Source organism: Sminthopsis crassicaudata, chromosome 5 (genome assembly GCF_048593235.1).
Source record: "Sminthopsis crassicaudata isolate SCR6 chromosome 5, ASM4859323v1, whole genome shotgun sequence".
Taxonomy (NCBI): domain Eukaryota; kingdom Metazoa; phylum Chordata; class Mammalia; order Dasyuromorphia; family Dasyuridae; genus Sminthopsis; species Sminthopsis crassicaudata.
Genome location: NC_133621.1, coordinates 102969841 through 102997294, shown reverse-complemented (window position 1 = coordinate 102997294; position 27454 = coordinate 102969841). Strand labels below are relative to the sequence as shown.

Genomic DNA, 27454 nt, shown 5'->3' with positions numbered 1-27454 from the left:
ACCAGTATTGAATATATGAGGAGGACCACTAAGACACGTGTACTATACTTTTCTATCCTGCTTTATTGTTCTTTGATGAAAACCATCCACTACCCTGAAGGCTACAAAAATAGAAAAGTTATAAAACACATACACAGATTCATGCATTTAAAATTTTTATGTCTTAATTTAGTGGATAAAGAGCTGGCTCTGGAGTCAAGAATACGTGAATATGATAACAGCATTTCTTTCCAAGAGTTGTAGGGAGGAATAGAAACATTCAGCAAGACTTAAATCACTATACCACTTCTAGCTAGTAACATCTGTAGTCATAAGAGTAGTAGTTGCAGTTGTATTGGTGTCATTGTATCACTTTTTTCTCATTAGTCCAGTTAAAAGATCTAGTTGTTTTGCAATGTTTTTTATCTCTTTCCTAAGAGAGAGACCCTTTTAAAATCTGTTTTCTCTGTCTATTCCTTTTGCCCCAGAAAGTGACAGAAAATATGTCCTACTTAATACATAATATTCATTCTCATTTAGTTTCTCATCAAGAATGCCCTTTGTCCTTCATATTTAAATTGTACCCATTCTTTAAAGTTCTACCTCTGTGGGAAACATTCTCATAGCTCTAAACACCTATAAAAACTCTAGGGAAACTTTTGTTCTAGAGATGGGAAGACGAGAAGTAAAAAATAGCATCAGTGAAAATTCATTGTGAGTGGATAATTAAAGATTTTGCCACCAAAGTCCTAGACAATGTCAAATGCTGAAACTAATAAAAATTTTTTGGAATGAACATTAAAGAGGCATGAGCCATGCTATTTCTATTAATAGAAATAACTTGAAGATTATCTGATTTGCTGCAGAATCCTGAGTATTATAGAACTTGTCTATCTTAATAATACTTTTTCATATATGTGCTCTTCCCTATTAGAATGTAAACTCTTGGGAGTGCAGGGATTGTCTTTATTTTTCTGTCTGTATTTCTACATAGTACTTTGCACATAGTAAATACTTAACAAATGCTTCATTCAATTAGATTAATGGCTTTTTGAGAACCTAATAAAGAATTTAAAAAGTTCTTCAAGATACAAATAGTGTATCTTAAAATCTGGGGGGGGGTATCATGACTTCCATTGTAGAACTCCATGAAAATGTTAGAGTCTTTTTCTGGATCATTTACTAAGTTTGAATAAAATAGAGTGTTCTTTTGTCAGATATTCTTTTTAATTTTTGAGATTGTATTTCTTAAATTATCAGTTCGGAAGAAATAAGGGGGAAGATGAAAATTATTTAGAAATTGCTAAAAATCTAGGTCCAAACTCATTGCAGAAATGTAATTGTTACTCCTACACATTTAGGATCAGATTTTAGAAAACATTTTAAATATGTTAAAATAAGCAATATTTTCTTTTCTTTCTTTCTTTTTCCTTTTTCTTTTTCTTTTTTTCTTTTTTGCTGAGGTAGTTGAGTTTAAGTTACTTGGCCAAGATCATACAGTCAGGAAGTGTTATGTGTCTAAGGCCAGATTTGAACTTGGGTCCTCCCGACTTCAGGACTAATGCTCTATATCTGCTACACCAACTAGCTGCCCCAATAAGCAGTATTTTCAAGAATTTGGTCCCAGCCTAATTCTGCAAAGCTTATTCCTTTCAAGGAATAGCCATTTAATAAATGCTTATTGAACTGAAATTTTAAAAAAGTTTTTTTTTTTTTAAATCATGGTATCAAGATCATTAATGACGCATGCTCTTACTTTTAATTCTTCCCTGCTTCAGTTTCTTCTGTCTTGCTCAGTTTGTGAAAAAAAATTGCTCTTATTGTAACTTTACCAAATTAGGAAATAATCTAAAATGTAAAAGAGTAGAGAAGTTTATCTTAAAAGTTTCTTTTTCTTTTCAAAAATCTCTTAACTTTTAAAAAATTAAAACTGAATTATCTGAAGCAAAAAATTAATTTTAGCCATATAGCCTAGGTAATTGAAATGAATTAGATTTCCATGTTGGGGGAAAAAAAATTGTTTTTGAAGTGGGTTTTTTTCCATCTGATTTTTTTTTTTTTTTTTTAAATAATGTATTCTCTGTTTTGACAGTGGAAAAACTCAAGCCTAGAAAATGAAATCTTGCTCATATTGTTATAATTAAATATTGATGACTTCTTTTGCTTTCAAGTTTTAAAGAAATTACACGTTCTGTTTCTTTTTCTTCCAACATTTCTAAAACTTCCCAGAAGAAAATGGAGAGAGTGAAAATTTTCTCCTATAATACTGATATTTTCCCTATCTTTTGTGTATAGTCATTACATCATGTCACACATGACTATTCTTTTATTATTTGTGTTGATTGTATATTCTCTTCTCAGTTAAATTGTTTATATCCTCTATTACATCTGTCACAAAGGAGGTACTCTGTATATACTTCTTTAATTAATTTGCCTGACAATCCTATAATGTTGGAATTTTTTATTCAAAGGAGAATCATTACCTTGTTTCATACTCTCTGTTGCTTTTTCAGCATAAAGGTTGAAATACTATTTATTTAACATGTACTTGAGTCTTGAATTTTTTGATGTGTTGAATCTCTGATTTCATTGGTATGGCAACTTTTTGTACAGTCTATTTGCACATTATCCTGTGTTAAATCCTATACATGAAGACCATGTATGTGGTAAAGATCTTGGTCATTATGTTTCAGTGCTTTATGCTGCATCTGTTATACTATCACAAGCACATGTCCCTTGTTCCTCCTTTATTCATGATTGGCCCATCTACTTTTTTGGTCATACATTTCTCTGATGTCTTTCTTATTGATGCTCTTTAATTTATATCAAATTTCATGTTACTTATGAAGTTATTTGGAGTTCTTCATATGTAATTCCTTAATGCTCTCCTTTTTTTTTTTTTTTTTTTTTTTTTTTAAACATTGCTGTCACTGCCAAATGACTTTCCTTTTCCCTTCCCAGTAGAAACTTCCCCTGTGAGAAGGATGTCTTGGTCTGCAAAATCAGCTCTTTGGGCATGGCTGGTAGTGTATTGCCTAAACCACCTTATTCTGTTCCCTTTCTGATGAGAGGAAACATATCTTTGTTAGTTGTGTAGTTCTCTTATTGAAAAATACTTTCATGGCCTAGATGTGAGACTTCTTTCAGGGTAAGTTGTAAACCTATTGCTTCTTTCATCTCTTTAATACTGAAACACATTTTGCAGTACATTTTCCATTGAGCTCCCTTGTATGTACCTTTGCTCACTGATATGGGGATCTTTGTCACCTTAGAAGTGATGACAATTTGACAGGAGAAAATGAGTAGAGTTGCTACTTGGTTCTGATTTTGCTTCTCTTTTTTCTGCCAAGGAGAATGGATGGTCTTTACAGTAGAAACGACATAACAAAAGTGGCTAGCCGTGGGTTGATGTTCAAGATAAATAAGAATATGGTAAGGGTTCATATAGTCTTGGGGTGATTTCAGGTTATCTGCCCCAGAAGAGTTAATAGTTTTAGGATACTGAAGAATTTGATAGTTGAGATCCTCAAGTTATTGTCAGTGATATTTGAAAAATCATGGACAGAAGAGATACTGCAGGAGTAGAAAAGGGCAAAATGTACAATTTTCAAATAAAGAGGAAGTCAATAGGATCTATAAATTAATAATCCAATGAACCTGTTTTCAGTTTCTAGGGAAAATTTTTTATAACATTATCTTCCCCCCCACCCCCCAGGGCATTTGGGGTTAAGTGACTTGCTCAGGGTCACACCGCTAGGACATGTTAAGTGTCTGAGACCAGATTGGAACTCAGGTCCTTCTGACTTCAGGGCTGGTGCTCTATCTACTGTGCCATCTAGCTGCCCCAACATTACCTTTTTAAAGAAATGGTTAATGAATATCTTGAAAAAGTCATCTAGATTCATGTAAAACAGTTCATACTAGTATAATCACATTTCCTTTTCTGATAAGCATTATTTAATTGGTAAAATAAGAGAATGCTAAGCTCCCAGGTGATAATAGAGGGCTGGACTTGGAATCAGAAAGACTCTGAGTTCAAATCCTGCCTCAGACAAACTTTGGACAAGTTATTTAACCTCTCAGGCTTAGTTTCCTCATTTGAAAATTCAGGTAATAGTAGAACCTGCCTTATTGGGATTGTTGTGAGGATCAAATGATACAATATTTGTAAAGTGCTTTATAAATCTTAAGGTGCTACATAAATGCTAGTTGTTATTATTATCATTATTAGACATTTAGCTACTTAACAAAGCATGTGATAAAATGTCTCAAACTCTTCTTGCAGAAAACATGGAAAGAGAGTGGCTAGATAATTATATAATTAGATGGAATCAGAACTGGTTACTTGGCTAGACTCGGTGTAATATATTATCTTGGCTAGAGGTTTTCAGTGGAATGCTTTAGATATCCATGTTAACATTTTATCAGACTTGGGGCATACTTGTCAAATTTACACATGACTCCTAGTTATGTCTGATTGACAGATTTAGAATCCAAATTGATCTGGACAAGCTAGGACATTGAGTTCATATGAAATTCATTTGAAATGAATGCAAACTTTTACACTTGAATTCCAAATATCAACTTCATAATTATAGGATAATGTGGCATGTTAGACATTCTTTGTTTGAAATAGATATAGTGGGTTTTAGGGACTTAAAGGATAGTATAGGCCATTGATATGAAATGGCAGTGACAAAAGCTTGTGGAATACGGGCCTGCATTAAGAGAAGCATAATTTCTAGGTAAAAGAAAAGCTAAGACCCTTTGTACTCTGCCTTAGACTACATCTGCCTTATTGTGTTCATTTCTGAGTATCTTGTGGATAAGCTAGATAACATCTAATGTTAGATAGCCAAGATGGTGAAATATCTCAAATTTATGTCATGTGACAGATGAAAGAATGTGAGTTGTTTAGCTCAATGAAGAGAAAACCTAAGATATAAAAGTATGTAAAGGGTTCTTATGTGGAGGTGGGATTACATTTATTCTGTTTGTCCCATGAAGACAGATTCAGAAACAAGTGGGAAATTAGAAAGAGGGAGATTTATACTTTATTTCAAGAAAAATTGCTTAATGATTAGAGCTATCCAAAAATGGTATTCTTTCTACTTTCAGGGTGCCTCCGGAGGTAATGGGTTTCTCTACTCATTGGAAGTCTTCATATAGAGACTGGGTGTCTACTTGTTGGGTATGTTGTAGAGGAGTTCAGGTTCAGATTGGATTAGATGGCCTTTTGGGTCCTTCCAACTGTGAGATTCTGTGAATCTCTGATTCATTTTTGTAGTTCAGATTCATGGCTGATAGATATATTTTATGTTTTTTATGAGCACTGAAATGTGAGAAAGCCAAGTATTCCATGAAATGTTGTTAATTATGTTTAAATATATAATAAAATTTTTTTCTTTCAGCTCCCTTATTTGTATCTACAGTGAGCGCCTTTGAACCCTCCCTCTGTTTACTTTCAACTTCTGTTATTGATTTTATTCATATAATATGAGGTCAACATTCTTAGAATTTAATTCTTCTGCTAGAATGATGGCTCATTCACCGTTCAGATAATATTCATAGGAGATTTAAAAGCTTTGAATTTAGTACTATCCATCCCTCTCTTATGCTCTACTGGCCTAATAGATGGAAGATGTTATCTTTTATTACTGCTACATTACTAGACTTAAATCTCTCAGATTTTCAGTTATACTTGCCCTTATTGTTTTTCACCACTATTTGTACTCAAGTTATCATTGGTAATAATGTTGACATCTTTTAAGTGCAGCGTGTGTTACTACTTTCTACTATACTGTTTGTGAAGATACACAATTTATTGTCATAGAACCTACTCTGATAGACTATGAAGAGTTATTGATTTGAGAATTCTCTCTTATGATGCAGATAGAAACCCATTCATGCCAGCCTCCTCTCTACTACTCTTGTCCATATCTTAAAAATTTGCAAATTTGATCCAACAGTGCAGGAGGTCTGTCTCACTTTCTCCTAACATCAGATTACTGCCAGTGGAGCACTCTAGCTTTCTCATCATCCTTTATTCTTCCCAAATGACCAGTCTATCTTTTTCTGTCATATAGTTTTTTGATGACATTTTTTACTCTGGTTCTTTTGGAGATTCCTCTGCTTAGTATTTAGTATTCTGGTCACAAGTACCACAGTTACTTTGAGGAAAATCAGCAGGAGATCGTTGATGTTGATTTAGTTCAATTCAGCAAGCAAGTACTTGCTGTATTTCTAAAATCTTTTCTGAATTCAAATTTTATGGTTTGTTGCATGCAGTACTGTTCTTAAATGATCATTTTATTCATGTAGATACTTTTGCTTTTCTTCAAATCTTTTTCTTCTTACAGGCTAAGGAAGTAAACCCTTCTCATTTCCCTGTGGTCCTTCCCACACTCCTGTCATCCAAGTCATCTTCAAACAATAAACATTTATTAAGTTCCCAATAGCTCTTTATCTCTTTGGAGTATTTACCAAGAGATATGTAGTAATGGGCTAATTGAAGAGATTTTCTGTATAATTCAGGCACTATGATTTAATTTTTCTTGCGTCTTTTGTCTATAATAGCTATAGATTTTAGTTATTCTCTAGAGCTGAGTGCAATCAGAACAATGCTTTCTACAAACAGGAGACCTCAATGTGTAGGCTCAGGGAAGGATGAAAACAATCTTTTATTGAGAGCAAATGCTATCTCGTTTGATCTTTTCAGTGCAGAACAACTTTCACAAAATTCACAATTTCATATGTAGCTTTTTTTTTTTTTTTCAGTTTACTAACTTTCACAAAATTCACAATTTCATATGTAGCTTTTTTTTTTTCAGTTTACTAACAGCATATCATTTGATATTTGTTCAGAATAGGAGAAAAAAAGAAATTTAGAGGGAAAAAAAATTCAGTTCTTATGTGCCTTGAAAATTCTGTATATCTAATGCATGTATCCAGTTGCAGATTATCTTTTTAGTTACATTTATAAATGCCTCAAAGTTGACCCTGACATATTTGCATTTAATTTCTCTTAATAATTTTTTTACTTTTTTGTGATGCGAAAGTTTTTTTTAAATTTTTCATCTATATATATAAAATACTGCACATGATCCTGTGTTGTCCTTGTCTTTCATAATCTTCCTCTTATCAGATAAGGATAAATTAATAATGGACCAGTAGTTTCTCTTTTGAAATTAGTATTTGAACTTCTTTTGGATTTTATATTGTATCTATAGATGAGCTATATTAGAGTGTAAATGATTAATTTTAGAGAACTCCATAATTGTATTAATCCCTGTTCGTTTTAACATGTTGTCATGTAACTTAGATTTGTAGATGACTCAAAGGTAAAAGTTATAACTGGTTGACAATCAGTATTTAAAAGGATCCTGATAGTCAAAAATGTTTGAACTGAATAAGAAGAAATTTATTTAATAAAGACAAATGTAAATCTTACATTTGTTTGTGTTCGAAAAATTGTGGTCCCATGCATAGTTAATAACGTATTTTATTAAATACGTACTTTGTTCCATTTACTATACTAGACATCGGGGTTACAAATTTAAAGAATGAAGCAATTCCTATTATCTCTGTCTTTGAGAAAAAATTATTTTATTAGGAAATCAAGAAATAGGTTTAACATAAATAGCAAATTTGTTTTGGAAATGACATGTTAAAATTTTAAGATGAGCTGTTTCTTTTGGCCAACTGTTGGTAATATGGCTTTGATTCCTTAACTTTTTGTTATTGGTATTGAATAGTGTTTTGCTATTTTCTTAAAACTTCAATTCATGAAGTTATCCATGAGGACACACTCTCTCTCTAGGTGATAATGATAACTCATTTTCTTTCCCTTGGTCTCTCAAATTCTCCACAATACAACTTAGTATACTAGAGGCATTTTGTGGGGACTAAATGCATCACTGAAACTGTCTTCTGTTTACTCCTTGGTGGTGCTACATAGATCTATCATAGTTTTCCCTTTACCATTTCTTACACATAGGTCATCATTGGAATTGGGCATACTAGTGGAATTGGGCTAGTAGTGGGTACTACTAGCTCTCATTTGCCCTACTGGTTACTAGAAAACTTTGATTCTTCAGAGATCACGGTATTTCAAGATTCTGAACATAAAGGATTCTTAGAAGAACATTTGTGTTGAAAAGATGATCATCTAATGTATTTCAGGGAAAGGAAAAATAATAAATTATGACTAAAATCATCTCCTCACACTTCCATATCCCCAATGTGATCCATAGAACATTGAAACCACTTAAATTATATACCCATTTTCATAGCTTTTACAAAATGTTTTTTATCTTTTATTATGTAAAATAATATACTATTCACTTATATTGGAAGATTAAGCTTATTTATGGCTTGAAAAGATGTCACAAAAGATATTTTGTCTTCTGTTTTAATGAAGAGATGCTTAAATACAAATGCACCAAATTCAAAAGGTTAATCTTCAAAAATTTCCTAAGGTGTATAAGGCAATTAAACACAGTACATTCCTTTTCCATCATCCAAACACATCATACTCCCAAACCTGCTCAGGGGAAATATCTATCCACAGGCCCGCTATCTAAACACCAAAAAGGCAATCAGAAAGCAACTCAAGTTTTATTCTTCCCTTTTTGCTAATACAAAGCTTAGCAACTTTTTGTAATTGAGACCCATTTTAGTGGGTCAAATCAGACAAAGCAAATGTTTGTTTTGTTTTTCTCTTTCGATAGCCCTAGAGCAAGTAAGGTATTTCTGTACCCATTGTGTAAATCTGAAGAAGGTCAGATACAATATTGGGAAAGTTCACTAAAAACCTACCACCATGGCTTTTCTGCCTCCGAATCATGCAAGATAAGAGTACTCTAAGCAGTTCCTATAGGGATCTCAAATTGATGGAAATGTGGCTGGAGTGTAGTTTGTCTGAAAGAAATCTGGAAATCTTAATGAACTGCAATCTTAAATATGAGTCTTGGCTGCATTAAGAAAAAAAAAATAGTGCCTAGGACTAGGAAGGTGATGGTCTGCTGTACTTACATGGTTTTACAGTATGTGTTTGATAGTATACAATTTTGGGTGCCAAATTTTAAGAAAGTCATAAGATTGGAGAGTGTTCAGAGAAGGACAACTAGAGTGATAGAAGATCTTGAGCTCATGTCACTGAGAATTGAAGGATGAGGCATTTAACCTGTAAAAAGCAACCTAGAAGGATTGAGGTGGAAGATGGAGATTGGCAGTGCTGATAAGCTGTCACATGGAAGAGGAGTTGGCTTTGTTTTAATTGACTCTAGAAGGAAGGCTTAGAAGCAATGGAAAGAAGTTACAGAGGATGAAGTTTAGGCTTGATATAATGAAAGATTAAGAAGAGGTATAACTAACTCAAAGTGAAAGGGGCCATCTTAAATAACATGGACTGAGTTTTCTCTCACTAGATGTCTTCAGGGAAAAGTTAGGTGATCCTGAGTTTAGTGTGTGGTGGAAAAGATTTTTTAGATGTACATTGGAGTAGATGTTTACTTATGTTCTTTGATTTTGAGATTCTGTGATTCTATTTTACTTTATCTCTGCCTTTTAGATTAATAATGATAATAGTAATAACTAATACTACATAGTACTTTAAAGTTGTCCAAGAACTTTACATATATTAATCTTATTTAATCCTCAAAATAACCCTATGAGGAAGATGCTGTTACTCCCATTTTGTAAAGAGTTTAAATGACTTACCCGGGAGTGTCATACAACTAGCAAGAGTCTGAAGCAGGATATGAACAAAAGTTTTAGAATTTCTGTATTCTATCCACTATGCTCTCTTGTACTTTTCTATCTATTTGCTGTTTACTTAACCCATTTTTTTTCGTGCCACTTTCTCCTAGCACTTTGCTCAAAGATTCAAAGGAAGGATTTTTTTAAAGTCATAGTTCTTTAGGAAAAAAATAGAAAATTTTACCTCATATTATTAGTATTTTCAAGTTTCTCTATCCATGAACAGATTTAATGAAGCAATAACAATATTTCATAAGGATACCTCAAATTTCATCTTATTTATTTACAGATCTAGGTCCCGAGAGCATCGTAGACATCGATCTCGTTCTACTTCACGAGAACGAAAGAGAAGAACTAGATCCAAGTCCCGGGAGAAACGCCATCGTCACAGATCACGCTCTAGCAGCCGTAGCCGCAGTCGCAGCCACCAGAGAAGCCGGCACAGCTCCAGAGACCGGAGCAGAGAGCGATCCAAAAGAAGGTATTAGTCTTTCTAACACTGAAATTCCAGTTCATGGGGCTACCTTATACTCTGTGTGGGGTTAGAATTTTATTAATTTAGTAAAAAATGGAGATTAAAGAATATATTTCAAATATAGTTACATTTTTTTCTTTAAATCATAAGACAAATCATTTGGATTAAAATTACCTCGATATAAACTGAGGGCAATTATTTGCTGTTATTTTCTGATCATAAAACATTTATTTTCTGGATAAAATGTTACTTGTAAGTGGGTGTACATTCTTTATAATAATAACATTTCCATTATTATTATTACTGAAAATACTTTATTGTGTAAAGCAACACTGTAAAATATTATAAGGGATGCAAAAGAAAAAAGACACAATCCCTATACTCCAGGAGAAACACAATGGGAGGAATAGATCCTGTAAGATTAGTAGGTACAAATATTTAATATTACTTGCATTGTGTGTGTGCTTAAGGGACATAACTAGAGAATAATTAAAAGCTTTTGGTTAATCAGAAAATGATTTGTTCAGAGGAAATGATTTTTGAGACCACTTTTGAAGATGATGAGAGAAATGAATTAGCAAAAAGGAAAAGGAGCTGAATTAAGTGAGTCAGTTTGAGTTGAGTAGTTAAAAATGATAAAGCAAGAGAAAGTGGTTGTGGGCCAGACTGAAGATTTTGAAATTGGTATTATAGAAGCAGTAAGGGCTCAGCATCCATCATCTGTTCATGCTTGCATGAATGCATATAAATATACCACACATAATTTTATATGTATATGTGTGGTATGTGTATATATTTCTGAATGTGTTAGTACATTGGAAGTTAGTTTTTAATTAATGCTTTAATTATAATTAGGATGTATTAGAATAGTGAGTGAGTGAGTGACAAAAACCAGCTAGGAAGCAGTTGTTTTGGATGGGGACCTAGATTAGGATATAACTCTGCAAGAAAAGAAAGAAATAAAAGCATATTTGAAAGAATATGGGGAATAAATAAATAGGAATTAACTACTGAAAGGGGGTGGCAGAGGATGGAAAGGAATGGAGAGCAGAAGTTGAATCTTTTGAGCCTGGGAAATGAGCACAGTATTATTGATGATAAAAGGAAATTTTAGGAGGATTGTCTATAAGGGTCTTGCATTTCAGTTTATCAGTCTATTTAAGATGCCATGAAGACAACAGAAAATATGAGCAGAAATAGTGTCAGAATTTGAACCAAAAAAAACCCAAACCATATTTAGGGGTTACACCTTCAGAAAATCATTAAGATTAATAGCAGATTAGGGGGGGATTTTTATTTTGGACAAAATTTTTTAAATTCTCTGTATAGTAACCATTTTTCTCCAATTTTGCTTCATCTCATGAAAGATATTCAGTCATTGGGCTGGGCACAGATAAAAAAAGTAAAAAATTTCTTATAATTTGAGAGAAAAAAGACAACCCTCTCCCAATTTATAATGAAACAAAGGAATTCTTAGGCTCATATAGAACACTATGAGAAGAAAACTGCATAAGTTCTTGGTCATAAATCAAAATTATAAATTGGATTTTCTCTTTCCCTCATTTGCCCCCTTTTAAAGGATGGTGAAGTTTTAAGAATAGCCTCAACCAAAATCTTCTATAGATATCTTTGGATTCTTGAAGGTTATTGCTAGTGGGATACAAATTCTTGTAATCCTACTCAATTGGAGAGAGGCTGCATGAGTGAGTATGGTCCCAGTGTTGCATTTGTTGTGCATCAGTTTTCTAAGGAGAGGTTTCCCTCTGTAATTGGAAAATGGCAAATCTTTTACCTTTTATAAAAAGGTAGTCATTGTCCAAATTGAAAAAATAACAAGATTCTTGAAGTAATGAAGAAGTACAGGATAAAAACTTGTTGATTTTTAGGTACAGACTTGACAGGATAGAGTTAGCACCTTAGGATTACAAGAAAACCCTGAAGAGCAGGGAAAATAAGAGAGAAACATTTATTAGACACATAGTAATTATGAATTTGTTAATACTGTGATAAACATTTTAATATGATTGGTTTCCTTTATAGTCCTATTATTTCATTTTCTTCTCTGCATTTAAAAACATTTTTGAAAAGGTATAGGTTTAAACAAATTATCAGAATGGTCTATAATACAAAAAGAATCTTAAGAATCTCTCTTTAGGGTGATATCACAGTTTGATGTTTGTTCTTTTAAAAGAATTTTGAGTACCAGACTAAGTGGTTAGGATGTGAGGTAACAGTAAGACTTAGATACTTAGCACTCATTGGCCATGCTCTCAATGATTTTAAGGGCCATGTAGTTGCTGCCTGGATCCTGGAACAAAATCAGACTTTGTTTCATGGAGCCAACACTAAAAAAAAACAACCCATCTAATCAATCAATACTTTTACAACTTATTCTTGTAGGGAGATCTGTCCAAGTGTCTAAAAAAGAAGTTTCCCATATAGAAAAAGTTTTTATATACAAGACTTTGGAAATTTTTCCATTTGATTTTGACTTTTATCCTATTTCACTTCTTAGAACTACACATAAAGCTACATATTTATTTGCTTACAGTATAGTCAGTTTATAATTGATATATAAGAGAAATAGGAAGTGTAATTCTCTTCAAATTACTTAAGAAAAGCTAACACATGAAATTTTTAATTATGACAACCACACAAACTTAATTCTGTGTGTGTCTTCTTCCCTTTAAAAGAAATTATCATTTGCAAAGTTGAACATGAGTTAAGATAGCTTAAGAGTGCCATAAGTATGGAGAAGGCAAAAGCCATTCTTGGGTGGGGGGAGGAGAAAAAGGAAAAGAGAGAAACAAAATTGCATGCACATAAACAAGTAAAAATGAGCATTAGTTGCATTTCTAGAGGACCATGTGTAGATATGCCTGATTAACTAATGGATTTTTTATGGTTCTGAGAAGGGGGTGGAGAGTAAAAACTGATGCTTTTAAAAAAAAAAAAAATCTCTGTCATCCATGACTTTCTTACCTTCTTCCCCATCCTTCCCTGTCCTAATAGATCAGTAATTAAAAAACACAAATCAGTATATGGAGCTTATCTAAATAACTCCTTCCTGATTTCTACTCCATTCTGCTGAGATCTATAGGCATGTACCATCATCAGTATTCTGAAGTTATGCCTGGTTACTCCATTTCTCAAACTTTTGTATGTATGGCATCTGTTAGAGGTCTCATGTTGAAGAATAGTAAAAATTTTTACACACACACACACACAGGCCAAGCCATAGAGGCCTTGAAAGGTTCTGTTTATTTTTCTGTGTAATCTCCCAAATAACTGGAATGAGTTTAATCAGTAACAGAAGGGAATTCAAAAATCTTTAAATAAACTAATGTATGATTAATTGTACTTTTCAAGGATTCCCTTTCAGATAAAATTTAAATTTTTTTTTAATCACTGAATTGAATGGCTTTCAAAAAATTCACTAGTATTTTTATGTTTTAGTAAAAAGATATTAAACATAATTTATAATTCTCTTTAATCTTTAATATAAAATCTTAATAACACCTTAGTATTATCATTCTGTATACTTATCCTGTAGTATAGGTATTGGGATTATGAATCCCAGCTTTGCCACTTATTAGCTGTATGATTTGTTTTTGCATTTGTCTTGTTGTGCTATAGTTCTTTTAATGTCCTGACCCAGTTTCCCTAATTGTTCTATTCAGTTATTCTGCCTCAGGTTATAACCATTCCCTCTTAATGTTTGATGGGATAAAGGTCTTTATCCATTTTAGACATCATTAGAATATATCAGGAGCCTCAGTACCTCCCATTAATGTCATCCTAGGTGCCTGCCTTCATTAGGTTCTTCCCCTCATTAGGTCATCCCCATCCAGGTACCTTCCCCATTATGTCATCAGTCTTGTAACCCTATAAAAGAATCTTGTATCCCACATTCAGTGTTGGGTTGGTTCTTTGAGACGATAGTCTCCTTCCTAGCTGTGTGACCCTGGGCAAATCACTTAACCCCAGCCTCAGGAAAAAAAAAAAAAAGAGAGAGAGAGAGAGAGAGAGAGAGAGACACACACACACACACACACACACACACACACACACACGCAAGATATTCGTTTAGCCCTGGGGCCAACCATGGATCTTTTTGGGCCCAGTAAATCTCTCCATTTAATTCTGTATTATTGAGTACTCTCTAATCTCTCTCTATCTTGTTCAGTTTCACCAGCATTACAGTCTTGTTTTTACTTTTCTTTAAATCTCTATAACATTTGATCCTAGTTTCTTTTTCCTTACCCTTTCTTTCGAATTTTAAAGACAATGGATAGGGTGATAGGGTGAATGACAATTTTTTTTTTTTTTTAAATTTTTAATTTACTTTAAGGTTTCTTTTTATGTTGTGCTCTCTCTCTCTCTCTCTCTCTCTCTGTATACACACACACACACACACATACATACATACATACATATTTATTTATTTATTTACTTACTTATTTATTTATTTATTTATCTATTTATTTATTTATTTATTTATCTGTCTATCTATCTATCTATCTATCTATCTATCTATCTATCTATCTATCTATCTATCTATCTATTTATTTATTTATTTTTAAAGAGAATTTCCAGAGGCAGGAAACCAGGATGATAATAATTAGGATGGTAAAGACTTTGAGTTCAAGAACTGGGGTGTATATCTTGAAGTAGAAAAGATCTAGAGGGAATCAAGATACCTATTTTAAGTATTTGAAGGATTTATGTGAAGAAGGATTATCCCTTACAGGGCAGGAATAGCTATAATGAGTAGAAGTTGAGGCAAATTTAAATTTAGGCTTGATATAAGGAGTTACTAATGATTTTTAGTAATCAGTAATTACTACTACAGAATTGAAATGTGCTGCTTTAGGGAATAGAGGATTCTTCTCCCCTGCCCCCCATTATTTAAGTAAAAGCTGGAAAACCACTTATCAAATATGGGAGCTAGATGAGAGTGAGGGAGGGTGGAAAGAGTGTATTCCTGATTCATATCTCTTTTGAGCTAGATGGGTGGCTTTTGAGGTGCTTCTTAACTGATATTCTGAAAAATATGTCTTACATTTACTTAAGATCATTACTCATTTAGCTAAGTCAGAAAAAATAGTTTTCTTCTTATTAGAAACATTTGTTATTTAAACCCTCCCACCTATTAAAGTAGCTTCTTTTCCTGTCCTCAAAGTGTATCTTATTCTAGTCAATAATCCACTTCTTTGGAGTTGACTCATTTTATTATTCGTTTTAATCTAGTGGCATTCTTTGATGGACTTTTAGTTGTACCATTACAGTGCTTAATAACATGTTCTATACAGAAATTAAAATTAAAATTTCATTTTGTTTATTAATTTGTAAAATTATATGTTACTGTGAAACTAAAGTGTGTTGAATTGTTCAACTTAAATTTTTTGTTTAACTCAAACCTTACTTATATTTGCAGACTTGTTTTCCTGGTTCATCCTTAAATCATCCTGTGTTACATTATCCACAGCAGAATTCTGTGCTTTCCCTCTATATTCATTCTCATGCTAATTACTTTGTACATATTCTTAGTCTTTTATTTGTGATTCTGGGCTTCTTCTATTTAATCAAATTTGGCTTTTTAATGTTTTTCAGATCCTCAAAAGAAAGGTCTTCTGGAGATAAAGAGCGGTCATTAAGAGACCAAGACCTAGCATCACGTGACAAAGATGGGAGTTCCAGAGAGCGGTCTCCTAGGGACCGAGAGAGGAAAGATAAGAAACGTTCTTATGAGAGTGCTAATGGTCGTTCAGAAGACAGGAGGAGCTCAGAAGAGCGTGAAGCTGGGGAGATCTAACAGGCTGTACATTTCCTCAATCCTTAAGCTTCCTATGGAGTTACATACAATTGTTTAGTTTACAGCTGTTCAAGGCAACCCAGCAGTTCCAGACACCGATCCAACTAGGCTAGATGTACAGTATCTAAAGTTTGGCTTTAACTCATTCTGAACTGAACGTCTTTTCCTGGATGAAGTCTAAAATTGCATCCATAGTTTCTGATGAACCCTAATTCAATTCTGAAAGGTTATTCTGTTCACAAGTGCAGTTTTATGTAGTAAATTGCAGATCTCAATGTTTTATTTTCAGTAGAAGTTAGAGTGAACAAATTGTGTTACTTGCCTTGGGCTTTCTTGAACATTTGTAAAATTCTTTTTTTCTAGTCAGCAGCAGCTTTGGGAGTCTTGTTTTGATTTCTTCCTCTATCCTTCTGTTCTACCCTCCCACCTGTCACCCCAAATTGCAAAGTGGGGCAGGAATTGGAGAGGCCATATAACTTGGGTTAGAAATTTCTGTTCCCATTGATTAATTACTAGTTGGTTGCATTTGTTGCTAGAGTGTGTGTTCTGGAGAAAATGGAAATGTTTGGTTCCTCCCCCCCCCCCCTTTTTTTTTTTTTTTTTTTAAACAGTGCCTATTTAGATTTGGAAGTTGAACAGCTGTTGCATTACACCTTTTGCATTTTTATTGAAATTTTGAAATCAAACCTTGTCTTGATTTTTCTGTTACCATTGAATTGCTATGTTTAGGTTGTTGGGGGGGGGGATCTTTCTTAAGCACTTCTTGTGTTTGTTTTTTTTCCTTGTGGAGTGTAAAGGCTACACCTCTTAATTGTTTAAAAAAAAAAAAAGATAATAAAATGAAAGCAGCAGTCATTACCACCACTACCACTACCACCATCACCATTAAACAAACCTGCATTGTTAAGTAACTTGTCACATAGCACTTTCTCCTGTGGACATTCCTTACCTTTTCCTGTCATTGATAATTCCTTTCTATATAAGATACAAAAGATATAAGGAGACACTTTCATAAATTCTGAACTATGGGCATAACTGTTTAACCCAGGCCATCTGTACTGTTTATATTCATTTACCCAGATTTATAACACCTGCCACCGGGAGGGGCTTGGACCTTCAAAAAGAATTCTGATTCTCCTTTTATTCAGCAGCACAAAATGAAATTTAAAAACAAAAAAACAAAACAAAAAAAAACACAACAGGATAAAAACAGCATTGAGAGGAATAGTATTTGATTACTAAAAGTTGATTTTACACCTAATAAGGTCTTTAAAAGTGTACGGAAATTAGTAATGTTTAAATTGAATAAGTTTAGCTCTAAAAGAAACTCATATCTAAATCCTTGTCTTAAATCCTGTTTGCTGAAGGGCCTCTGTTTTGCCAGTATCCTTTGCTAATATCTGAAAAGCAAAATGATCGAGACACTTATGGTACAAGATACAGATCTAGAGCATAGAGCAGAAAAAATATCAAGTTGAGAGAGAACATAGACTAGGGAAGTAGATCAACATCCAAGAGTTCTCTTTCATTGAGGAAGTTGCTTCCTGGGAATTAGAATCCAAATATTTTCAGTGGAAGTGATGTGGAAGAGATGCCTGATTCCTACCCAGGTGGGTGAGTGATTCAGTCACCCAGGACATTCTTAATCACTCACCTCTTCTTGAGGTCAAAGATCCTACAGCTTCCTTGTCAGCAAAATCTGTTTTTAATCCCTGACTAGTTTTTAAAAATATAAATTTCGTAACCAATATTAGTGAACATTCTTGGTACTATGTTAAACTGAAATTTCACCTGTATCAATTTAAATACATTGTTTTAAGTCCTTCAGTGAATACAGAAGAACAACCTAAAGTGATTCATATGAATTCTTACTGTTAAAAATAATAGACCACTGTGCTAACCAATTCATAGTAGCTTTAGGCATTTTGAAAAGGACATTAAGTCTTACAACATCAGGAAATCAAATAACAAATTACCAGATAGCTTAGACTTCAGTAGTAACTCAGATTAGAGAATAATATGAATTAAAGGATATCTATATGAAATATAGTAAATCCAATAACATGATCTGGGTTAAACAGTATGAGAGCTTGGTCTTTGCTATGATATAGTTGTGTGATTGACTTTCACTCTTAAGTTCCATTCTTCAGTCCATCATTCCAGCCTGCCACAACATTTTTTGGATTCTAATTCTGACATCTGTCTAGCATTAGTATTGTATGTAAACTACTTATAATGTAAACAAATCTGAAGCTGAGTCCAGGAATTCCAGGGAGTAGAAAGCAGTTATATAGTTGGTGTTCAGTGAGGCAAGTTTGGAATTGAGGTAGTGAATAATGTAGTCATTGGTAATGTAGTCAATCAGTACAAGCAGGTAGAGGTTAATGTAAAAGATGTTAGACATCTAGGGAACTTTTCTTAACTCCTTAAAGGATTGATAGAGCCACACAGAATTTGAAACCCAGGCTACCATGGCTAGAAACTTAATACAGAATTAATACATACAGAAATTAGACCCCATAATACTAGCTAGTAGATATAAGCGAAAAACAGAGGAGAATAGGAATTAAGACCCCAAGAAAGCAGATTACCATTGGGAGAATAGGTAAGGCCACAGAAAGACTTTTGAATTTGAGCTGAGTTGAACTTGATTTAAACGGGTCTGTGTTTGCTATTCAGGACAGTACCAAGCAAGGAAGTCCTGAATAGAGCAATGAATGTCTGGCAGGGGACCCAGACTTGCTTCACTACATTGAAGCTAGAAATAGAGCATTTCTTTTCCCTGATTTAAAGAAGGGGGAAGATTTATAACCCAATTTTTTTTTGACCAGAACTGGTCACTAAAACGCTCATAAAAAGCAGCTAACATACATGGGGACAACTACTCATCTGAAAAGTTTCCCTTGGGTGCAAACATCAGTCATCAAAAGAGGATGGAGGTTGGACTGCAGGGACAGTTACATCCTCTGGGCTTTCCACATCTGATAACAAGGTAGACTGATCCAAATGCCAAGCCTGTTGTGTGTATATTTTTAGTACTTTTATTACCATGGCTACCACTCTTTTTGGACCTTGTTTTTTTTCTGTATTCCTCTAAAGCTCCAGTTGTAACTTCATGAGTTTATTAACCTATCCTGTAACATATTCTTTGGAATTTTGGAAAGGGAATGTCAATTTTGCATGGTACAAAGGGGAAGAGAAACACTCTCCTAGGGCAATTATACCAAATGGAAGAGGAAAAGAGATTTGGGGATTTTCCTTTCCCTTTTATATAAGTGTTGGATAACTACTAAGATTAGAGTCTGTCTTGTTTCCCTCGGCCCATCTCACTTGGAATCTCCACACAGACTACTCCAGCTGGGGTATGCTCATGAGAGCCTCTTGGATTTGCTATAGTTGGTGAAGGGGGAAATAGCACCTTCCTCATTTGTCCCAATCCAACAATGTCTACCCCCAAAATAGTTCTCTGTAACTTCTGAAGTGAGTTTTAAAAATCACCCCTGGAACAAGAGTTGTTCAGTTGGGCACTGGACTCTGACTCAAGGAGTTTCCTTTTTGTGATTATTTCCACATTTCCCAGAATACTAGATTTAATCTTCAGTCATTACAAGAGGCTTTCCTAGAAGTCAAGATTCCTCAAGCATGTTTGATTTTTGGAGTGACAGATAGCATTTTCCCCTACAATATAGCCAGGTTCCTAGCGGAAGGAAAATAAAAATTTTATAGAAATCATCTAGACTAGGACTTCTTAAATTTTTTCCACTTGAGAACCCTTTTTCCCCTAGAAATTTTTATGTGGCCCTGGATATGTAGAGACACAAATATATAAAATAATAAAACATGATTTCATGAGACCCCAAACCAGTTAACAAATTACTAGATCTAGTTTTCTCATTTGCTAAATGAGAGGGTTAAAATAAATATGGTCTTTTTGGTCCCAACTTCCATGATCCTTTCATTATACAGATGTGAAAATTAATCTGTTTAGAAGGATAGATCTTGAGGAGGAAACTGAAGCCCAGTAAAGGTATTCAATTCAGCGCAAGTGACAATGGAAGAGCTAGAATTAAAATTTCACTAGTTTTTAAAGTTTGTGGGTTTTTTTTGTTTGTTTGTTTGGATTTTTTTTTTGAGATGATTGTCACATAATCAACTATGAAAATCAACCATACCATGTATGGAATTTAAAATCCAATAAAATTATAATAAATTAGCCTTAAGATATAATGTTTCTATAGGTGAGGACCTTATGTATTCCAAGAGGCCTCAAGAGACTCAGCAGCTTGTCAGAGATTATGTTGTTCCCCACTCAAGGGCTGAGGGTTCCTGTGTTCGGTTTCCATGCCAACAATTATCCCCCACATACATGATCAATTGAGGGATTTTTTGAGTAGTGCCTTACTCTCCTGTCTAGGGCTAGTTACAATGGGAATTTTAAGCCATCAATCTGTGGATTGTCATATTGGAAACTGAAAGTATGATGATTCTTTGGACTGGGATATGGGAAAGTCTAATTCAAGGATAGTAGCACTTCACAAAATCAAAGTTAAAACAAACACGAAGACCTTTTCCTTGCAGCTTGAATCTGAGCAACAATTATTAGCTGGCTTTCCCAGAAGACTTCTAAGTAAAGGAAAATTCAGTGTTTTCTGAGGCCATTCATTCCATTCTTGGCTAGCTGTAATTAATAAGTCTTTGTATTTGTAGCAAGTTTCATTCCTCAATGCTCCTGGTTTTGACTTCCAGGATCAAGCCAAAATAAGGTAAATCCATCTTCCACATGAAGCCTTTTGAGTGTCTGAAGATAGCATTCCTGTCCCCTGTCAAAGTCTTCCCAGAGATGAATATGGTATTCCAGATGTGGTCTAGTCAAGGCAGATTTTGTTGTTCAGTTGTGTCTGACTCTTAGTGACCTCATGGACCATATTTTTAAATGAGGTTTCTTGGCAAAAGTACAAACAGGCTTAGTGACTTGCCCAGGGTTACCACAGCTAGTAAGTGCCTGAGGCCTAATTTGAACTTTGTTCTTTGTGACTCCAGGTCCTGTGCTCTGTCCATTGCTCTAAAGGCAGATGACAGAAAGTTACAGAAAGAGCATTACTCCCCCTTTCCTGGAAGCTGTGCCTCACAATGAAATCTAAAATTGCATTCTCATTTTTGCCTAACCCAAAAATGCCTTTTTTTTTTTTTTTTTTAAGTGAATCGTCTAGCTGTGTTTCCTGGTTTGTGTAGGGTCTTTTTTTTTTTTTTTTTTTTTTTTTTTAACCTAAATGTAAGACTACATTTATCCCTATTAGACTGTCTTACTAGTTTGACCCAAAACCTCTAGGTATTTTTGTAACTGGATTCTTAAAAGACACCTTAGCTATGAACACCCCCAGTTGTTTGCCTTCTTTACCATCTATGCCTTTATCAGAATCCTTGATAAAAACTATGAAACAGCACAGAACCAAGGTATTGTCAGGGACACCATCTTCCCAGTCCTTCAGTCACAGTCTAGGAGTTGGGCTGAATTCCTGACTATGGCCCAGCCTGTTCTTTTCACTTTTGCAGCATAACTCCAGGAAGCCTCCTTTCCTCTGCAGACAAGCTGGCCTGCTTCCGGACTTCTCGCCCCACTCTGTCCTCTAGTGGCCAAAGTGATGTTCCTAAAGTGCAGAGCTCACAATGTCGGATATGCCATCTTCCCCACCAAATAAACGCAGTATATTCCAGGATCAAATACAAGTTATCTTTTTGGCATTCAAAGCCTAGATTCCCCCACACACACCTTTTCAGTCTAATTGTACTGTGTACTCTTTAACCCAGTGATACCTCCTTTGTTGTTCCACATCTCATCTGGTCGTCATCTCGCTGTTCCCCTTGTCTCCTTATCTCATTTATAGACTTCCTACAAGCCAACAAATTCCATCTTCTACACATCTTTCCCAATCCCTTCTTCATTCTTGTGCCTTTTTTCTATTTCTTATTTATATACTTTGTTTGTATGTATTTGCTTGTCTCCCCATTAGACTGTGAGCTCCATGAGAGCAGCGACTTTTTTTCCTTTTATCATTTTTTTTTTTTTTTTTGTATTCCCAGTGCTTAGCACAGTGCCTGGCACATAGTAGGTGCTTAATAAATGCTTATTGATTGATTCTTTGCAAGTTGATAAAAAACTATTAATAGCCTCTCTGTTACCCAATCATTTACATTTACTCAAGTCCGAATAGGTAAGAAGACATAGGACATTCTTTTTATGGCATTTGTTAGCCTGGTGGCAATTATTGGAGAGGAAAAGGAATTAAAAGTAGGTTAATGAAAGCAGAGTTACTTTCATTGCCAGCTCTAATTGTAATAGAATTTCAGGTGGGAAGAAGCTTAATTTTTACAGGAGAGAAAAGGCCAGTGTGAGATGAAAGAGCCAGAAGAAACTTGAGGTTCCAAAACCCAACATCTGATACTTGGTGACCCTATTCGGGTTTTCTTGGCAAAGATGCTAGAGCAGTTTGCCTCTTACAGAGGAAGAAACTGAGGCAAACAATAAAATGACTTGCCCAGGGTCACACAGCTGATATCTGTGGTGAGATTTGGAAGAAGAGTATTTCTGACTCCAGGTCTCCACTCAATGAATTATAGCACCACCTTATTTCACAAATGCAGAAATTGGAGCCCCACCTAATAATGAATTGTCTGTGGTTACAAGTTAAAAAGGAGGGCTAGAATAGAAGTTCAACTTTGATATCAGAGTTGGAAGAAACATCAGTGACCAATCTACTTGACAAGTAATTGAGTACTAACAAATGTTGAATTGATCACCCTATTTTTTCTTGAAGACTTCTAAAGGAGAGGGGAGCTCTCAGCTTCTGGAAGCCAATTGTTTCATGTTGGGATGGCACTACTTGTTAGGAAGTTTTCCCTAAGTCATGTCTGAATTTGTTAAAGGTTAAGTTAAAACATACAGATATACTTGAAATACAGTATTGAATGACTTTCAGTAGCGTAAATGATTTCTCAAAGTAATCAGAAAAGTAGAAAAAAGCAAGAAAACAATTTTCCTATTAGGATCTCTTCTGTTTTTGATTTATATTTTCTCAGTGATATATTGTCATCTCCCATGGATTCAATTGTCTTCAATTTTTAAATTACGAATTGCTGGCTAGCTATACCTCCTCCCTTAGTTTTGTAGTTACAAAGTTAATTTTTTTCAAACTTAATTTTATTTTTCTAAAATGTTTTCAACATTCACCTTTGCAAAACCTTGTGTCCAAATTTTTCTCCACTTCTCCCTCCTCCCCTAGACAGCAAACAAACTCTTATAGGTTAAATATGTAATTTTTACAAACATATTTCCATATTTGTCATGTGCAAGGGGAAAAAAAGCTCAAAAAGGTGAAAAACCACAAGAAAGGAAAACAAAACAAAAAGCAAACAAGGTGAAAGTACTATGATCTACTGGAAGTTGATTTTTAAAAAACCTAAGTGTAAGACTATATTTGTTCTTAAATTCCATCTTATTAGTATAACCCAAAGCCTCCAGAATATTGAATCCATGGGAGATTAACTGGGCAGCCAGATGGCCTTGGCACAGTAGATAGAACACTGGCCTGAAGCCAGAAAGGCTCTTCCTGAGTTCAAATGTGGTCTCAAATATTACAGCTGGGTGACCCTGGGCAAGTCTTGACTTAATACTGTGGCCTTAGGTTTCTTCTCTGAGCTGGAGCAAATGGCAAACCACTGTAGTATATTTGCCAAGAAAACTGAAACGGAATCATGAAGGGTCAGACATGACTGAACACTGAGAAGTCTCCTGAGCTATAAGTCACAGACCAACCGCCTTTTGAACATCTCACCCTGCAGGTCCCTTACTCCTCTCCAACTCAAATTACCTAAATAGGACTGTCCTAAATCTTCCTCCATTGTGGCTCAGGGCATTGCTATCCACATCACCTAGGCATGCAACATGTCACCCTCAACTCTTCTCCCTTACCCCAAGTAGCCAGTCTGTTGCCAAAACTTGTTTGTTATTACAAGGTCTCTGGCATTTCTTTTCCATTCATATGTCTCCTACCCTTGTTGGGATTCTCAAGGCTTCTCACCTGCAATATAGCAGTAGTCTTCTAACATCTCCCTGCCTTATCTCTCCCTATTCCAATCCTCAGCAGCCAGCGGTGATTTTCCTAAAGCTTAGGTCTCATGTTCACCTACCTGCCCAATGATGTCTAGCTCCCTATTACTGCCAGGATCTCAGTTGGTTAAAATTTAAAACTCTTTAATATGGCCTTTTTTTTTCTTTTCTCTTTTCTAGTCTTTATTCTAGAGTCAAGTTACATTTGTCTACTTGACACCCTTCACACATGATAACTGCATTTCATATCTGCATCTTTACCTTTCCATTCCCCATCCCTAACTTCTACTTTCAACAGATTTGTCTTGGTCTATTCCCCCTCCACCTACTGCTAGTGTCTCTTCCTTTGAGATTACTTTCCACCACCTCTATACATATTATGGATTTATTTTTTGCTTCTTCCATTAAAATATAAACTCCTTGAAGGCAGGGAATTCTTTTCCCTTTCTTTTTGTCCCCAGCTCGTATCACAATATCAGGCACATTATAAAGATTTAATAAATGATTATTGACTTCATAATTTTGCCAAGGACCAATCATGTTTATTTTCATCTGGATATTTGGAACCTCTGCCTTAAGGTGTATGTCCTTTGTGACTGCACATTCCTATTTCTGTGCTTCCCACTATTTGTACTTTGTGATATTACTCATTTTTTCTTGAATGGGTCCTAGAGAGCTTTTTTGTCTCAGTCTATGTGAGCTATTCCCCAACCTGTGCTATATCCCATCAAAATCTTTCCATATTGCCACCATTCAGTGTGGGTGGGTTGTCTGTCCTGCTCTACCCTTTCTCTTTTTCCTTTTCATAGTCTCAGCCTCCTCTGCTTCTTCCTCTTCCCTTTCCTCTTACTGGTCTCAATAACATCCTTCATCCCCTGATCCATATTGAGAATACTCTTCCCTGCTATTTCTCCTCTCTGTCCCAGCCCTCTTTTAAGGGTCCCTGAATTACTCTTCTAAATTCACCTGACCCAGTGACGTATCCCAGTCATTGTACAGGATCTCATACATGGGTTCATAATACACATTTACATTTTAATAGTAATGTCTTTTGGCCTCTACATTTCACAAATAACCATAGATCTTTTCTGATGAATCATCAGAAATTTACAATCCCTCTTGGAAAAAGCATAACACCCCCTCTTTTCTCGCCCTTCCACCATGTGGAAAGTGTCCTCATGGTGACGTGAGGTAATAATAGCATTTATATAGTCCTTTGCATATGTTATCTCGTCTGGCCATCACAACCACCCTGTGAGGTTGGTGCAGTCATTATTACAATTTTATAGATGAGGAAACTGAGGCAAACATAAATTGACTTGCCTAGTTATATGGTGGTATAACTTGGCTCAAATCCATTTTACATAAGACTTTCCTCATTGATGGAGATTGATTATGCCATGCTTTATGCCTCTGTGAGGGAGCATGGAGACCCTGATGATTTGACTTCAAGTTTCAAGAAAGAAGATGATGGGAGTTTCTTTGGTCCCTAAATGGGGAGAAAGACCTCTGGAAGATATCAACCTATAGAGGACCTTTATCAGGTCTCTGTTCTCAACTTATCTGCACTAGAGGCTTGGGGAATTTCTCCTTGGATGAGATCTGGGATCTTATTGGTTAAGCTGAGATAGCTGGCTCCCAGTGGGAGAGCTTATTCAGTCTGTGTATTGTCTAGCATATTCTCATCTGTATATCTTCTCTAGTTTCTATTTGCTACTGGATTGAATAAATGGCATTTATTTACTATATGCTGTGAGTCTGTGCACATGTGTGCGTATATGGAACTGCATTTGATTAGGAGGAAGTCAAGTTTTTCTAGACTAACAATATTTCGGGAGAGAGAGAAATTTAGCCTGGTCTTTCCTGTCCTTGAGAACAGAATGACTACTGATTTATCCCTCTACCCTATCCTCTGTCCTGAGACTTTAGCTGACTAAAATAATGCAAATGATTCCTGGCAGAATCAGTTGGCCAATCACCTCAGACAAGAAGGGAACGTCTGTGCACTAAATGCCAAAGTCGTGAGGAAGAGGTTGTCATTTTCCCAAATAGTTTGAAGGCGCCTTGGTGATGAATTCCCTAATTTATCACTCAGAAGATGAGACCCAGAGAGAGGAGATATCAACTATGTCTACATGAGATCAAAACAATTGATTATTCTATATACTTTCTCTCTCTCTCTCTCTCTCTCTCTCTCTCTCTCTCTCTCTCTCTCTCTCTCTCTCTCTCTCTCTCTCTCTCTTTCTCTCTCTCTCTCTCTCATTTGCTTGTACATAGTGAATTGGAGGGGACTTATTCCAGTTTAGAGAAAAATAAAAATCTGGACTTAAGGAAAAAAACTCTCAAGACACTAAGTTCACAAACAAATTAGTAACATTGCTTTAAATTGCAAATATTTTAGCATTAACTTCAGGTTTTAACTCTAATTCAATAAAAAGTATTTTGCAATTCACTAATTTTAGCTCAATAATGATGTTTTCTCAGGGCTACATTGTATCTTATTGCAGAGAAGAGAAAGGAAGAGGTGGTTCTGGACAAAATAAACTAGGGGAGCCTGAACTTCAGAACACTACTACTTTGAAATCTTTCTGGATATGTCTCATGTCACGGATGCAGCCTTGGCTCCCCCAAAGCCATTGGGTAATACCCATGTTCTAACAGATACAACCAAACTAGAAAGGTTTAGCACAAGGGTTTCTCAAACTATGGCCCGCAGGCCAGATGCAGCCACTGAGGACGTTTATGTGGCCCCGCTGGGTTATGGCAGATGGGCTGAGGGGCGGAGACAGAGTGTGAGGTTTTGTTTTTACTATAGTCTGGTCCTCCCAGTCTGAGGGACAGTGAACTGGCCCCCTATTTAAAAAGTTTGAGGACCACTGGTTTAGCATATGAACCTACTGACACATTGTCTGTGGCTCGTCATTTAATTGGGTGTCGGATTATTTCAGCCACCAATACTAGAACAACCCATATGAATGAAATGACACATAGACTTTAAAGCATCCCTACCAAAAAAGGGATGTCAATCCATTATACCATATATTTGGGTAATGCCCATATATTTGGGACTGCCTCCCAGTCTCTCGGGAGTGTTGGGACAGAGGTGTCAAAACTCATGGCAAAATCCCCCAGTGCGGACTCCAACCAGATTAAAATGTAATTGGGAAATGTTTGGTATTCATCCTTTGTTCTCAGAAAGGACCAATGACATCCTGGAGTTGATGTCTTGCTTGACTTGCACCCATATTGGATTTAAGTGAGGTTCTTGAAAGCTTCCAAAAGTCATCAGTCTCACTCTTGCCTCCTGAGCCATCCAAAT

The 27454-nt window shown here is 35.2% G+C and overlaps 1 protein-coding gene across 5 annotated transcripts in view; it reads left to right on the top strand.

Annotated features, from left to right (window-relative positions):
- LUC7L2 (LUC7 like 2, pre-mRNA splicing factor) overlaps positions 1-25883 on the top strand; it is a 75631-nt gene extending 49748 nt beyond the window's left edge. For all 5 annotated transcript variants that reach the window (XM_074267779.1, XM_074267781.1, XM_074267782.1 and 2 more), the window contains 2 exons: positions 10028-10219; positions 15827-25883. In XM_074267779.1, coding sequence (XP_074123880.1) covers positions 10028-10219; positions 15827-16028 — 394 coding nt within the window. In that variant the 3' untranslated portion in view covers positions 16029-25883. The remainder of the gene's footprint in view (positions 1-10027; positions 10220-15826) is intronic.
- The last annotated feature ends 1571 nt before the right edge of the window (positions 25884-27454 follow it).